Source organism: Setaria viridis, chromosome 3, assembly GCF_005286985.2.
Source record: "Setaria viridis chromosome 3, Setaria_viridis_v4.0, whole genome shotgun sequence".
Taxonomy (NCBI): domain Eukaryota; kingdom Viridiplantae; phylum Streptophyta; class Magnoliopsida; order Poales; family Poaceae; genus Setaria; species Setaria viridis.
The window spans coordinates 46,098,091-46,114,739 of NC_048265.2; the positions used below are offsets into that span (position 1 = coordinate 46,098,091).

Below are 16,649 nucleotides of genomic sequence, written 5' to 3' on the forward strand. Positions count from 1 at the left end.
TCTACTCATCACTGCATGAATAAAGGAACTCAAAATCCCCCTCCCCCGAAAGCAATACACACTCTTACTCAATGGAATTGATTATTTTAATAGGCTAGGACATCAAACAAAAAAAATAAGTAGTGGATTATTTTGACTCCCTCAAAGAGCTCTAATAATTATTTTGATGATATGGAAGGAAATATTATAATAAATTAATCCATGGTGTAGAAATTGTATGAACAATTCAGAAAATATGTTTTAACATGACTTATGATACCGACTATCACTTTAGAGAATATAAAATTAATTGGTATATGAAACAACGAAAAAGACACACTTTATTAAAAAGGTAAATTGGATTAACTGACATAGCGGTGAAATAGTTAAACAGAGTAATTTAGATTTTCACTATATTTTTTTCCACTATGGGCCTTGCCCGAATTTCATTACCTTGCAGCAACGAAATTACAATGTTTGAAACCTTACATCGAGTTTTTTAGTACCGCTAATGACTGAAACAAAAGCCTCCAGAAGAAGAGAACCAAGGTTCCTCTACCTGGGGGAGAGAAACTGCTAACAGGTTTAACTACAAAGAGTCCCAGGTCATTCCTAGACCGACAGAGTTAGACACACCCAGCAAAATCATTTTTCGCATCTCCTTATCTCCACCATCTTGTTGGCAAACAGCATCTCATTGTAGCAGCACTGTCCCCGTGTCTTCAGGCGCCGTTTCTTGAGGTTGAGGGTGGAAGTGGAGCGCCGCCTGCTTCATCGCTTCTGCTCCTGCTTCCAGGTTGAGCTTGTCTTCCTGTTTTTGGAGGCCTGCCCAATAAACTATGAAAGAAGAAGCCAAGCACACTATCTCAGTAGGAGATTTAATCTTTTTCCTGTCAAAACAAACAGAGTTTCTTGATCTCCATAAAGCCCAACAAATTGCAGATAGCCCAGCCATATAAATTTCTTTACCCTGAGGTAGATAATTTTAGCCCATTTCCAGAATTGTTCAAAAGCAGTAGGCCTACAAGAGGCTCCTATCACCATAGCAATTAGACTCCACACATATCTTGCTAAAGAGCAATCAAAGAAGAGACGTTCTATGCTTTCCTCCATGTTACAGAAACAGCATCTCTTGTCTCCATGCCATTTTCTCCTCACAATGTTATCTTTTGTTAAAATGGCGTTTTGCTGGACTAGCCACATGAAAATTTTGATTTTAAGAGGCAGTTTGGCTGTCCACGTTTTTTTAAATGCAGCTTCTGGTTCAGAGTTAAACAGGTGAGAGTATAAAGATTTAACTGAAAACAATCCATTTTTTCCCAGACCCAAATAGGTCTGTCCTTTTCAACCGACAACGCACAAGTTGTAGAATGTCCCTCAGTTGTCACAGTTGAGACTGAGCTCTCTCATCTAACCATCTACGGAAAGTCATTCTCCATCCTCTGCTAGCCATATTTGCTACTGTGACTGATTGTTCATTGCATACTTCAAAGAGGTCTTGGAATTTATCTTTAAGAGAGATGTTGCCACACCACGGGTCTCTCCAGAAATCCGTATTTTTTCCATTCCCAATTTTGAACATCCTGCCTTTTATGTAAAGGTCTCTGACTTTTAGCAGATCATTCCACACAGGGGAACTGGATGGTTTATTTCTCAGCTGTGTTATGCTCCCTTCTTTCAAATATTTGTTTCTTACTATTTCTTGCCACAGTCCTTCTCCCCATTCCAGTTTCCACCACCATCTGCAATGGAGGCTTAAGTTCAATTTCCTGAGGTCCTTTAATCCGAGACCCCCTTTTCTTTTTGGTCTAGTAATTTTGATCCACATAACCAGGTGATACTTTTTTTTTCAAACCTCCTCCTTGCCAAAAAAAAACCTTTTTCTAGTTATATCCATTCTCTTTAGGATTGTTTTTGGCAACATATACATTGACATGCAGTATATAGGAATACTGCTTAAGCAAGCATTTATTAATGTCACCCTTCCTCCAATTGATAGGGAGCTGCCCTGCCACCCATCTAATCTCTTAAGCAGTTTCTCATCAATCATAAGCCAATCCTTAATATGCAGTCTAGAGTCCGCCACAGGTACTCCTAAATATTTAATAGGCCAAGATCCAGTGGCACAATTCAACATATCAGAGTATGTGGCTGCCTTTTGTTAATTTGTGAAACCATGATCACCTCACTTTTGTTAAAGTTTATCTTTAATCCCGACATCCTTTCATAGACATACAGCAACAGTTCCATATTCCTCGCTGTCTCTTCATTATCTTGCATGCATAAAATTGTATCATCAGCATATTGAAGTATTGCAATTCCATTTGTGATGTATTCTGGCACAAGTCCTTTTATCAGCCCATTTTCCTGAGCCCTAGTGATCATTTTAGCCAGGGTATCAGCTGCCAAGTTGAAGAGAAGGGGAGACAGGTCCCCTTATCTTACACCCTTGCCACTTTTAAATTAATCTCTAGTTAGATCATTGGCCTTCACACTTAAAGTCCCGCTTGATACAACATCTTTAATCCATTTACAGCAAGTCTCACAGAAGCCTCTCTGTTGTAGGCAATCAAAAAGAAAGTCCCAACTTATCTTATCATATGCTTTTTCACAGTCGAGTTTTAAAATTATGCCATCTTTTCCTTTGCTTTTTGAATCATGAAGTATCTCATGTAAGCTAAGGACCCCTTCCATTATGTTCCTGCCTTTGATAAAGGCTGATTGACATTTGTTAATAATACGACTCATGCACCCTTCAAATCTTAACATGAGGACTTTAGTTATGATTTTGTAACTCACATTTAAGAAGCAGATTGGTCTATACATTTGTATCTTATTGGCTTCCTTTGTCTTCAGAATTAGGGTGATGACTCCGTAGTTTAATCTCCTAATGTCTAATTTGTGCTCCCCGAATTCTACCAACATGTCTAGCAAGTCCTTCTTGTTAGATTGTAACATGTGTGTGCTGTGTTTATTGCGTGAGTGGGCCATGTATAGCAGGCCCAGGCCGGCCCATCTCTGGGCGCCGGCCCTAGGTGATTAGGGTTAGGCGCCTGCCCCTATATATATGTAGGCGCCTATATATATGTACTGTACCCCCGTATCCCTAATCAATCTACTAGTTCCACGCAATCCTATTACTTTCATGGTATCACGAGTCCAGGTCACCCCCGATTCATTTTCTTCCGCTTTCTAGCGCGCCTCTCGGCGCTGCCTGCGCGATCCCGCGCCCTCGCGCGCCGCGCCTCCCCTGCGCGCTCCCCGCGCCCCGCGCCTCCGCGCGATCCATGGCCGGCTCCTTGCCCGGCTCTCCCGCCGCTGCCGTGGCCGCCGCCGATGCCGCGCCCCAGGAGGCCGCTGTCGACGCCGCACGGCTGGACACCACTCGCGCCCAGCGTCAGGCCACGCGCACCACTGCCCTGGCCCGCGCCGCAGCCGCCGAGGCCGCGGCCGCCTCTGCCGCCCGGGACCGCGACGACGCCGAGGCTCGCATCCGCGAGGCCCTGGCGCTCGCCGCCGCGGCTCGTCACGTGGTGTTTGACGAAACGGAATTTCCCTTCCAGCAGTCCTCACCAGTCTACACTAATGAGTTTAATTTTTTGGAGCTCCCTGAGGTGGTTCCATACAGCATGGCGCCTCCTTTGCTTCCTGCAGGTCCCCCTGTTGGCGTCGACGTCGCCACACTGCCGCATGCGGCCGGCATTCCAGCACCACCGGGTGCTCCCTCGGCGCCACCAGCACCGTCCCCAGGCGCCAACGGCGCCTCCAGCTCACCTTTGGACGCCCTAGGCGCCCCCCTGCCGCCGTCCAGCACCTGGCCAGTTGCCCCTGCAGCACCCTTCGGCGACCGGCTAGCCCCGACGACGTCTCCCGGCCACCGGCTGGGCGCTGTAGCCCCTGTCACCCGGTTGGGCAGCCCCTCGCCCGGGCCATCTGCTACCGTCTCGGCACCTCAGGAGTCGGTCGACGCCTCTAGACCAATGCTGGTCTATTCCCGTCGGCACCGGCCTCCACCACCGTCGTCACCGCAGCAGCCACCTGCGGCCTCTCTGCCTCCGGGCGCCGTCCCGGTTCGCCCCGTCGTCAACACACACTCCATGACGACCCGTGGCAAGATGGGCTTTCGGCAGCCCACCTTGTTCCACTCATCGTCTCTCTCTTCGGTGCCTCGGTCCTATCGTGGGGCCCTTGCTGATCCTAATTGGCGCCAGGCGATGCAGGAAGAATTCGACGCTCTCCTCTCCAACAACACTTGGGACCTCGTTCCTCGGCCCTCAGGCAGCAACATTGTGACCAGAAAGTGGATTTTCAAGCACAAGTTCCATGCTGACGGCTCTCTGGAGCGTTACAAGGCACGCTGGGTCCATCGCGGCTTCACACAGCGCCCTGGGGTTGACTTCTCCGAGACTTTCAGCCCAGTTGTGAAACCCGCCACCGTCCGCACAGTGCTCTCGTTGGCTCTCTCTCGTCAGTGGCCTATCCACCAGCTTGATGTCAAGAATGCTTTCCTGCACGGCACCCTGTCTGAGACGGTCTATTGTGCCCAGCCGGCTGGTTTCGAGGACTCCGCTCATCCTGGGTATGTATGCAAGCTGAACCGCTCTCTCTACGGTCTCAAGCAGGCGCCTCGGGCATGGTACAGCCACTTCTCCACATATTTGCAGCAGCTCGGATTTGTCGAGGCCCGTACGGACACCTCCCTCTTCGTGTTTCACCGTGGCCATGACACTGCCTACCTTCTCCTCTATGTGGATGATATTGTTTTGACCGCCTCCTCGTCGCTCCTCCTGGCCCGTATCATTCAGGACTTGCGCCAGGAGTTTTCGATGAAGGACCTCGGCCAGCTACATCACTTCCTTGGGATGCATGTTCAGCGCTCTGGTAAGGGTCTGCTACTCTCCCAGCGTCAGTTCATGGTGGAGATATTGGATCGTGCAGGTATGACCGATTGCAAGTCCTGTCAGACGCCGGTTGACACCAACCCCAAGCTATCTGACAGTGACGGCAACCTGCTCTCGGCTGCAGCTGCATCCGACTACAGGAGTTTGGCCGGTGCCCTTCAGTACCTGACATTCACCCGCCCGGATATCTCCTATGCTGTCCAGCAGGTTTGTCTCCACATGCACGCGCCGCGCGATTCACATCTCGCAGCCCTGAAGCGTATTCTGCGCTATGTACGCGGCACGCTTCACTTGGGCCTCCTGCTGCGCCCGTCCGTGCAGACCGAGCTCGTGGTGTACTCTGATGCGGACTGGGCAGGCTGTCCGGACACCCGCAAATCCACATCAGGTTATGCGGTCTTCTTGGGCGACAACTTGGTGTCCTGGTTTTCCAAGCGTCAGAATGCAGTATCCCGTTCCAGTGCCGAGGCAGAATACCGTGCCGTTGCCAACGCCATCGCTGAGGTCACCTGGTTGCGCCAACTTCTCCATGAGCTCCGTGTCCCTTTGCGCCGCACAGCTCTGGTTTACTGTGATAACATCAGCACTATGTACATGTCCTCCAACCCCGTTCAGCACCAGCGCACCAAACATGTGGAGATTGATCTCCATTTTGTCCGGGAGCGCGTCGCCACAGGTGAAGTCCGCGTCTTGCATGTTCCGACGACATCTCAGTACGCCGACATCTTCACCAAGGGCCTACCTTCTTCGGTCTTCACGGAGTTCCGGTCCAGTCTGAACGTCCAGGCTACCGACGCTCAGACTGCGGGGGGGTGTTAGATTGTAACATGTGTGTGCTGTGTTTATTGCGTGAGTGGGCCATGTATAGCAGGCCCAGGCCGGCCCATCTCTGGGCGCCGGCCCTAGGTGATTAGGGTTAGGTGCCTGCCCCTATGCAGGCGCCTATATATATGTACTGTACCCCCGTATCCCTAATCAATCTACTAGTTCCACGCAATCCTATTACTTTCACTTCTCAATAACATCCCAGCCTGATTGATAAAATTCCACCGGCATGTGATCCGGGCCCGGAGCTATGTTCTTTTCCATTGAAAAATTACTCTTTTAAGTTCTTCTGTGAAAGGTTCAATTAGAGTGTTGTTCTCCTCTACTGTTACCTTTTCAGATTGGTCCCAACAATCCTGATCCATTTTGAACAGTGGACTATCAGAGGGTCCAAAAAGATCTTTATAATATTGAGTAGCATGGGATAGAATATTTTCATCTCCTTCAATGTTCGTGTCATTGTTCTATAAGCAGTGAATAGTATTTTTCCTCTTTTTCCCATTGGCTATCCCTGTGGAAGAACTCTGCCTTATTGTCACCTTGAAGTAGCCAATTTGTATTGGATCTTTTGTGCCAATATGCTTCTTCTTCCTCCAATAGCTTCAAGAGCTCAGCCTGAATGAAGGTTTTCCTATCCATCAAATTTAAAGGTAGTAGGCACTCTTCCTCTTTTTTCTCTAATTCTGACAACTCATTTTGTAGGATATGTTTATATCTTCTGGAGTGACCTTTTTAAGTTTGGTCCCCAGCCTTTCAGAAATTTTTTGACTCTATTGAGTTTGATGTACCATTTTTCCACTGCATTTTTTGCTATCACTTATTTGCCCTAGATTTCCTGTATCTTAGGAAGGTAGTCAGCATGTTTTGTCCAGGAGGTTTCAAAGCAGAAGTGTTTAGATTTCTTAACCTTTTCTTGTTATGCGCACAACAACAGAGGGTTGTGATTAGACATGTATCTGGGGATTTTTCTTAAATTTTTCAAGGGGAATTCTCTTTCCCAATCTTCACTCACGAGAACTCTATCTAATTTTTCCAAGGTTGGGTCAGTATGGTTGTTACTCCATGTGTACATCCCTCCATTTAAAATAAGATCCCTCAATTCATATGAATTGATAATCCAATTGAACAGATCAGAAAATATGTTTCCATTGAATTTTTATTCTTTTCCCCATTATATCTTAAGATATTGAAGTCTCCTATCAGCATGGGAAGTTCCCTAGCAGCACATACATTGGACAATTCAGAAAGGAACTGTTCCTTTTTATCATCATGTGCCAGGCCGTAAACAGTAACGAACATTAGTTTCTTTTTGTTCTTCTTGTCAAAGACCTCAGCAACCACTGAGAAATCTCCCTCATCAAATCTGATAATGTCAAACCTATCTAACTTGATACCACACAGGATCCACCAGATCTGCCTTTAGAGGACATCCAGTGCCAGGCATAAGATATGTTAGGATCTATTAATCTGAAGAACTTCTCTGAGTAATTTTTTTTCATTGTTTCTTGCAGGCCTACAAAATCTGCTTTATATTCTAATAGTAGATCTTTAATACAAGATCCCATCCCTTTCTTGGATACCCCCTACAATTCCAAATTAGGCCTATCATGATTTCACATTGTCTTTTGTTGCAACATTCATCCTGAGGTTGTATCCAGAGCAAGATCTAAATACACCTCCTGCAAGAGATGAGTATTCACCAAAAGGTTGAGCCTCTTTTCCCTTGGAAGTGATTTTTTTGTCTACCTTTTTTATTCCCTTTTTTCCTGCACTTTTTGCTTGTTACTGGTCGGAAGTCATCATTATTAGAAGAATCAGATTTCCATTCTATATATTTCATCTCCTCCAAGGGGAGCTTAGATGGATTGTCTATTATATTACCTTACAAAGTGCATTTATTCCTTTCATTCAAATTTGCTCTATCCCTCTCCATATCTTTCAGGACATCAAACTGTTCCAAATCTATAGAATTTATATTAACTCCCATTTTACTAGATCTAAGCATCAGCTCATTATTATCTAGAACTGCAAAGGATTTCTGAGAGGATAGGTGATTAACGTCAAGGTTCTTCTTCTTTGTAGCTAATTCTGCTTTGTCCGCGATCTTTATGCCCCGGACTCCTTGCTTCTTTATTTGGTCACTTTGCCTTAGCTGCCCTTGTTTTGTCTTCTCATAGCCCCCCCTGATCTTCTGTATAGTTTAGCGCTTCTTTGTTACCCAGACTATCTGCAACAATTAATTCGTCCGTTGCTTCAGCCTTTGACATTTCCTTTTCAACCAATGTGCTTTTTCCTTCCACTACTAGCTCCTCAAGGACTTGATCTTCCTGGCTGGACCATATTGGTACCGGAGCTTCCTGAGTCCCTGTTTCTGGACTAGGAAGCGCTGTTGTGTCAGGAGCATTTGCTTCTGTCATTTTCGGATTTTCTGCAGGAATCACCGCCACAGTGTCAGATCCCTGATAATTTCCTTCGTCTCCATATCTTTAGTTTCCTTGTGTCCTTCCCCTGATGACATTGCAAATTTGGCTTCAATGACTGCCAATGGATCAAACTTATATTTGTGCAGGTTTGAACCATATTCATTGATTGCCACTATTCTATTTTCATTGAGCTGCATCTTCCATATGTTCTTTATCTCAATCTTCTAAAATGTCTCAAAGCTCAAATGTTCTCCTCCAGGAGAGATGATATCATCAAAACAAAGCCCCTGATTTTCACTATCTTCCTCACTGCTCTCTTTTCCCTTAGGCCCCGTTTGGAACCCTTCATTTTGAAGGAATTGGAATCTATTTAATGGAGTAGACTAATTTATCTTGGAATGTGGGATTCCACAACTTTTCAAAGTTTAGATATAAGCCTATGTTAAATTCATAGGGTGGGAGATGGAAATTGATTCTATAGATTATGATTATTAGAATGGAATTTAATTCTTATAGCACGCTCTTCGACTCGCTTCCATGTAGCAGAAATACAGCACATAAGTATCTCTCTCATATGACCAACAATAATATACAAATATATTTCACATACAATTATATTAGCTTAATTAATTTATTTTTAAATTATGATTATTAGAATGGAATTCAATTCCAAGGATCCAAACGGGACCTTATCCTTTTCCTCAATTTTTCTCCCCATATTTGTGGCTGCCTTTTTGATGATTTGGCTGTCATTCTAGTCTGTACCAGTCTCCCTTTCTCCACTTATGTGAAAGTATTGGGCAGTTATCATGACACCTTTGCTAATTTTTCCAACTCCACTAGCAATGTTGTAGTCTGCAGTTGTAGGAAATGTTGTAGTGGGTATCCTACTCAGCTGGTTACTGAACCTTCCTCCCTCCTTTCCTGCTTGTTGTTTACCTTGATAGGATCCTAAGGACCCTGCTCCAATTTGGAAATTAGTGTTTCCTCCATGTTGAGCATCTCCTCCCTCTCCCCATTTTAGTTTTTCGGGAGAGGAATTTTCATCATTGGACCTGTAAGCAGTCCTGGTCCGTACATTTCCTGCTAGATTTGTGATCCCCTCAGTTGGGACTTCTCTTTGGAAGGTGAAGTCATAGAAATGCAAATCCAGGAGCCCCTCAACAATGGCAGGCACTTTAGAGACATTTCTGCACCCAATTTTAACTCTCACATACTCCCATCTTTTCAGATTTAGTTTGTCTACTTCCAAGGGTATTCCCACTAATGACCCAATGTAGCAAGCTTTTCTTTCTATTCTCTTTCCTGGTGGGATCCCAAAAATCCTGAACCATGCTGTAGATAATTCAGCTTTTGCCCCTACATGAGGATTCCACTGTTCATTGTTCAACTCTGAATGAGGTATTAGGAACTGTTCTCATTTGGATTCCAGTGAAGAAAGCCAGTTCTTCTACTTTCTTTGCTAATGGAAACTTCATCTGAAATTTGTTATCTGCCAACTTTTTTGCATACCATCTCCAAGGAGAGCTGGGACCTGCCTGAGCTTTGAACTCTCCTTCCAAATGTCTTGCAGTAACTGACCCCCCAGTAATAGTGATCGGAGCACAGTTTGCCATGTCTTTGGAGTTTTCACCATAATCCTCATCCTGTATTATATGAAACCCCTGCCCTGAAGCTGCTAAGCCACAAAATGCAGCTATGCACTCCCAAGGCATTAATTCAGGGCAAGCTCTTGGGACATGACCCTCTTTCTTGCATCTCCCACACACAAGTGACTTGAAACAGTTCCGTGATCTGTGACCTATCTTCCCACATCTACCACAAGCTCCTGAATTACCAGAAGGGTCCCCAGGATTTTTCTCCTCCTCTCCTCATAGATTGGTCTTTTTTGGTTGATTTTTCTGCCATTTCAACATCTCTGTCGTCTTAGATAATTGACTGTGTAGAGCCTTCCTGATTTTGCACCCCTTTCTCTTTGCTAGTTTCTTGGGTCTTTGTCATCCGCTCTCTCTCGTTCTCTCCCTTGGTTCAAGTTGTGTCTGAGATCAAACTGCTCCCCACGACCTCTGTTTTGGCCGTGAAAGCCATTGGAAATTGGTATTTCTTCCTCCACCAAAATCAGTCCTCCTCTCATCCCACGGTCCCCGATTAGCACGGCCCTCATAGTTCTGGAAGTCATTCGCTCGGCCTTCTCCTGACCCCCTCCAGATCCTGCCTCCGCCCCGTGGTGCTCTTCGAGCTCCAAAACTTCCTCGGTCATCCATCTGCTGATGATGAATCGGTTTGGATTTAAGCACCTGGACAAAAGACCTGGAATCACCACCTAATGTTGACCACTTTGCAGAATCCGAACCACAAAGGGGAACGGATTTGGGATCTCGTTGAGCCAGATACCAAGTGTGACGTCCAGGCTAGACGTCAGCTTCAGACAGGTACAAAACCTGGAAAACTTGCAAATTGCCACGCCACACATAGCTAGATTTGCATTTTCGGAGATGCAGCATGAGCTGCATGATGAGACCAAACGGTGCACAGAGCTGATCAGGAGAAATATAGTACTCGGAAAACGGTGCTGAATAAAGATCGGGACTTGCAAAATTTCAGGTCCTGTTCTTCGGATACACGGTGACAGAATGTGTGTGCTAGCAGCATATCTACGCAAGTTGTGCTTCTCTGCTCTCTGGTGGACCACGCATATCATTCAGAGTTTGCTTTTTTTTTTCCTTCACTTATGATTTTGAACAGAACGGAACTGTCATATGTTGAGATTGCCCTCATGCAAGGATTAGAGCATTACAGTCATTGTGGCACTGTTACTTCCCATTTTATTACAACAGAAAGCAGAGTTTAGTCCTGGGTTTTGGTTGATCTTTCTTCTCTGAAATGCTAAGGAGAGATTGATAAGACACATGGCTATGCACTCATCATTTGTTGGTCAGGGAACTGTCTGTGGTAAGTGAATGGCAATCTGTCACCAAGAGAAAGTTTCCATGGTAACGGAATTCAGTTCACTTCCAGTGATTCGTTGATTCCTGTTGTATCAAATTCGATGTGTGCTTCCTCTATTGTCAACATTCGTGCTATTAGTTAAGAAAATGAAATTTTATTCAACATTTTTTTGAACAAGTTAAGAAAAATGAAATTAGCAGGTGTGCAAAATCTTAAACTCAAGGACAAGAAGCCCATGCCAGACAAGCTTTCTGATGATGGGGCCGATGGGCCTAGCATGCTTCCATAACAACCCAAGGTCGCCACTCTCCAGCGTTTGAAATCTAGAAAAGATGCAACTCAGATGCGAAATAAAATGAGCAAGATTTAAGAAAGAAGGAAAGAAAAGGGAAATGGGTTCCATGTATCTTCATGTGCTCGAATCATTGCCTTAGCATTAATTGAACGAGATGATTCAGGAATGAATTGTGCTGGCCGGAACACTGTACCAACTTGAACGATATGAATGACGACAGAAGATTTGCTACGGAAAATTACAGATTATATACCACCTAAAAAGAAAATAAATATACATGACAAGCGGATACCTCGTTGCTCAGTATGGACCATGATTCAGAGACGCACAGGTAGTTTAACGCAATAACTACAGTAACAAGTTTAACGTAATGCACATGACAAGCGGGCCCAAGCGCCGGTGTCCGAAAAAACTCAGTTTGTACAAGCTTAGTTTAGCCGGCCACCAGGAAATCCATCAACATGGATGACGTTATTAAACGAAAGCTGCTGCCTCAAGACCTCTTCTCGTAAGATTTAAAACTAATCTTGACCGAAACTGCTGCAAAATCCCCCAACTCCGCCACTAGATCCTCAACCCCATGGTAGCGGGATCCAAAGCCGCACTGCCACCACTCATTTCCCCGCATCTTCTGCGCAGGGGTAAGATCATCTCTCCGAGACCCTTCAATGTACAGATCAAGGTAGTTGTGTTTCTCCACGGCGACAGCAAAGCTCGCCGAGAAGCCCACCTCCATAACAGTGCCTCTGAATAGCCGGATCACATTGCTGAAACCACTAGTCTTGGCAAGGAGCTTCAGGTTGATGCCATGGGCAGGGACACGAATGACCTCGATATCGACCCGAGCTTCCATTGCATTGATCAGCACCAAGTACTTAATATCCAGCGCACACCTTTGGCCGTACAGGCGCTGGTTTTGGATGAATGATTCCGATACGGTCATGTTGCAGAGCTCAGTGCATCCTTCAATGATCAGGTCATCATCACCATCAGTTTTATCTTCACTTATGGCATGGAGCTCAAACTCAATCAATGCACGGCTCGGCATTGAAATGACTCGTGCAGGGCTATTCAGTGATAAACGTGCCACACCCTGCAAAAGAACAAGTTGTCAACTCAAAATATTTTTATCAGTTACTATAAGATGCAGATCCTTGATGGTAGTTAGCATATCCAATACTGCATGCATGTATGAACAAGGGTGCTCTTTTAGTTGTGATGCTATGACTTATCTTGTGGCTATTTTATTACAGCATGGAATTCGGATGACAGTAAGTATAACAAATACAAAAAATCATAGCTACATTGAAAAATGGAAAAGAAATATATAGATATTCTCAGAATGATAAAACAAGCATCCAGGTTGACAGTTTCACTTATGCAAAAATGAATTACTGTGCAATTTTTTATTTTACTTTACAGCATGGAATTGAGATGACAGTCGCAAATTCACAGAACACTATGCCTAAATCTGAATTACAGCCTTTCCCTTCACATATAGAATCAATTTTGCATATTGCTAATTGGTTGCTGCAAGGATTGAAATCAAGTAAAACATTTATATGGACTAAGCCCTAATACAGATATGGCAAAGATATGCAACAGTGTTACGATACCAGTGTGTCATGCAGAGGTATTTTCATAATGAAAGTAGCACGCGTACATGCAGTTGAAAGCTTACTAAGTATAGAGACGTGTTCGATAAAAAAAAGTACCGAGGAGATAGAATTACCGTCTTTCGCTTCACAGATACAGCTTCACAATTATCAATATTACGCCTATAGACATAGTTGCGCAAAGGCTTGATCTTTTCTCGCGCCGCAATAAAGCCAAAGATCTTGGCATGTCCAGGATGGGTATGTTGATAACCAGCAATTTTGGCATCAATGAATTGAATCAAGTTCATTGAATAGCAATGACATTTATTTGAGCAATCCCAATCATTGCTCACAGAGACTGCAAAATCAATTATAAAAGATGTTCACAACTATGAGTTAGATGATAATAACTACACAATGTAAGGCAGAAAGAAACCAAGCAAAGGGGGGAAACAGTAGAAGGGAACGCACCTTCAGATTTATCAGCAAGATTATAATCAGAACCAAATAGATGGTAGCCAGTTTTGAATGCAGGGAAAAGCATGATTGGTGAAGGCCCTCGACGGTTAATGTCTGGAGTTGTATACAAAACAGAAACCTGCTCATCATAGTCAGAACTAGCCGTTGGGAAATTATCACTTGTAAAAGGAGGGTATGCCCCTACAACAAAGATCACCGAGATCAGAAAAAGAGGAAGACCAGGAGATAGCTAAGTAACCATGACCATATGACGTAATTAATTATGCCTTCAGTCTAGTCAGTCATAACGAAATAAATTTGCGATGTTTGTGAGATCACCCCTCTAATAGCTAGATTTGAGGGCTTTGATCCTACAATGCTCAAGTTGCGGCATATGAGAAGATAACAGAAGGTGCTTCTAGCACAACATATCAAGACCTCTACACAACAAAACAGAAACTTAGTGGCTTGTCTCATGCTAGTGGCTTGTCTTTCCTGCCAAATCTGCTAATGCTATCCGCCTTCCTTGCAAAATCTGATGCATATCTCATAAAAGGGGCATCAAGGAATAGCAAAATGAGAATGATAAAGGACAATGGCCCAGGAGCACAGAAGAGGCAGAGCATTGGCAATGTTGCCGCCAACCAACAGGGGAAAGAAACATGAGGGATCATGGCTGGCTGATACATGTTTGGCTGGGGATGGACAGGGTTGTTTGAGGCCAGAGTGAATCTAGAAGAAGAGGAAGGAGAGGAGTGGTGAGGGAAGACAGGCATCTGATGGATCTCATGTTATCAGGCAGAACATGTACCCAACCCATTACTGTATAATCTGGTTAGATACTTCAACTTCCTTAAAAATGTACTTTTGTTATATTCCGGGCCTAATCTAACTACAGCACAGGATTACTAATTGAGAAACTTTTATATGTTTACCACTTTACCATGTTTTATTTACTAGATAGATTTACCAACATAACGCCATGCACCGATGTTCGATGAGCAATTTGAAATGCCATGAAGCACGACACAGGATGCAGATGGCTGACATATGGTCAATATGGTGATATGAACTGAAACTGAAAGATATTTGTCTTTTATAACCAATCCAGGGTTTATGAGGCCAGAACAACCTCGGTGTTGATACTATGTCTGAGGTACTGCAGAGACCAAATCTTTCCTGTCAGTTTAGTAATAATAAAAAAATCAAAAAGTATTTGGGGATTTGTGGCATGTATGACCAGGCAGTAACCAAATCCAGCAAGTATTCTTTAATACATATTTCAATCTGTAATACAGATTTGAATGTAGTAACTTTCCCAAGCATGTCTACCAATGGAAGCTAAAAGAAATAAACCATCCAGTGAAATGCCTCATAACAAATTGCATATGCATTTATACAACATAAGTTGCCATGTCAGTCACAGTGCTTGGAGCCTCGTGGAAATATAACTATATAACTGCACATTCTTCCTCATGTTTGGAATGTGGGAATTATGTAGAAATGTTGTAAACATCGAGGTGAAAATTGGACAATGGAAAGCAATGTTATAAGATTCAGGGTGCCGAGCATTAAGCAGTATTTCGGGGAGGGGTACTGCTATAAGAATTTTGAAGACTGAGATTTTAATCCAAAGCCTACTCACTACCTAAGCATGAACTAAAAAGGAAAACATGAAGATTCATTCATTCAATCAATCACCAGACATACAGGCGATACAGTCCTATCGATCAAACAGATGTTGCTTCGTTCTGAACTTATTCGCTACAGAAAATTTTTCAACATGAATAGAATTTCTCAATAAATGGAACTGAGAGCGATATAAGATTTTTACCCTGATCCTCGTAATCCTCATCCTCCTCGCTGCCGCTGTCGTCGCTAATGAACCATTCGTCGCCATCATCACCGCTGGTGGTAGACTTGGGTGAGTCCTCGCCGTCGCCCGGAAGAGAAGGCGAAGGAGGCCGCTTCTTGCTGCGGCCATGGACAAGGGACTCCGCCGATTCGCCTCCTCCTCCCTCAATCTCCATTGGTTGCTGCTCGCTCTCCCCCACAAACCCTAGGGAGAGAGAGGCCCCACGCGAGGGAGGGTCAGCTACCAGCAGCGGCGGAACCCTAGGGTTCCGGGGCCGGCCGGATCGCCGCCGGGGACGGGCGGAGGAGCCGAGGGCGCGACGGGCTCCGGTGGTAGCGCGCGGCCGCGTGGACGGAGGCGGCGGCGCTGAGTGCTCGCGGCCGCCGGGACCCTTGCTCCGTACGGCGAGGGCGCGGGGGGCGGCGGCGGCGGCGGCGGCGAAGGGGAGGTGGGATCGGTGGAGGCGAAGGAAATCCGGCGAGGCACCGTGGCAAGGGAAACAGAGGTCGAGAGATCATGGAAGTTATCTGGGCCTAATCGGAGGATGGACTTTGGAGTGGATCGCCAGCACTGAGGAGATAATGATGGGAGCTTTTCCTTGTTTTTTTCCCGTGTACTCACAATTCTAGACTATCAATGTTGCTGGGATTATGTTCAATGGTCGCTACCTACAGATTTTGTCCCTAAGTCATCTGTATATATCACCATAAGAAATGCTTGATATCATCATCGTACAAATCCATGGTGATTTAATATTTTCTACATTACAACTTTATTTGAGTATATTTGCATTCAATGGCAGGCTGTTTAAACATCAATAATCATTAGCATGTAACTTCGTACGGTTCTTCAAATTTTCCTAACAAAAGAGAAAAGTTTTAAGAAAACCATTAAATTCCAGTAGTGCATAGACGCCATCCAACAATGGAACTTAATTTCTATAGCTTAGTCCCTTCACCACTATGCAGAGCATTCAAGCGCAGGCTCTACCTACAACCTGCCTCTAATGCAGGGTGATAGCATGAAGGCATTGACATCAATGGAGGAGGACATGGTATAGCATCGAGGAAAGATCTTTGTGTATGGCGTCATCGGGTTGAAGACTTGATCGATCTTGACAAGATAAGTCAGCGTACATGTAGGAGTGTAGACATGCTTCAAGGCGTCATCACCCATCGCCATCAGACTCACACAAGTGGCTGTGTAGATAGAAAAATAGACCCTAACAATCTCCTTTCTCTTCGCACCAGCAAATTGACCTAAGAGCAGATAGGACATGTGGCAACGCACGGGTATTTTTGCTAGTTTATATTATCTAAACGCAAGCTAATCCACCTAGTTGATAGAACTCATATGTTTGCTAGA

General features: G+C 44.7%; 1 protein-coding gene across 1 annotated transcript; it reads right to left on the reverse strand.

Moving 5' to 3' along the window:
* Positions 1 to 11,538: 11,538 nt before the first annotated feature.
* LOC117850001 (uncharacterized) lies at positions 11,539 to 15,877 on the reverse strand. The gene is made up of 4 exons (XM_034731767.2): positions 15,264 to 15,877; positions 13,442 to 13,630; positions 13,105 to 13,328; positions 11,539 to 12,465 (listed from the first exon to the last, which is right to left on the reverse strand). Exons 1-4 carry the CDS (start codon positions 15,457 to 15,459, stop codon positions 11,866 to 11,868), a joined length of 1,209 nt encoding a protein of 402 aa, XP_034587658.1. The 5' UTR covers positions 15,460 to 15,877; the 3' UTR covers positions 11,539 to 11,865.
* Between the last annotated feature and the right edge of the window lie 772 nt (positions 15,878 to 16,649).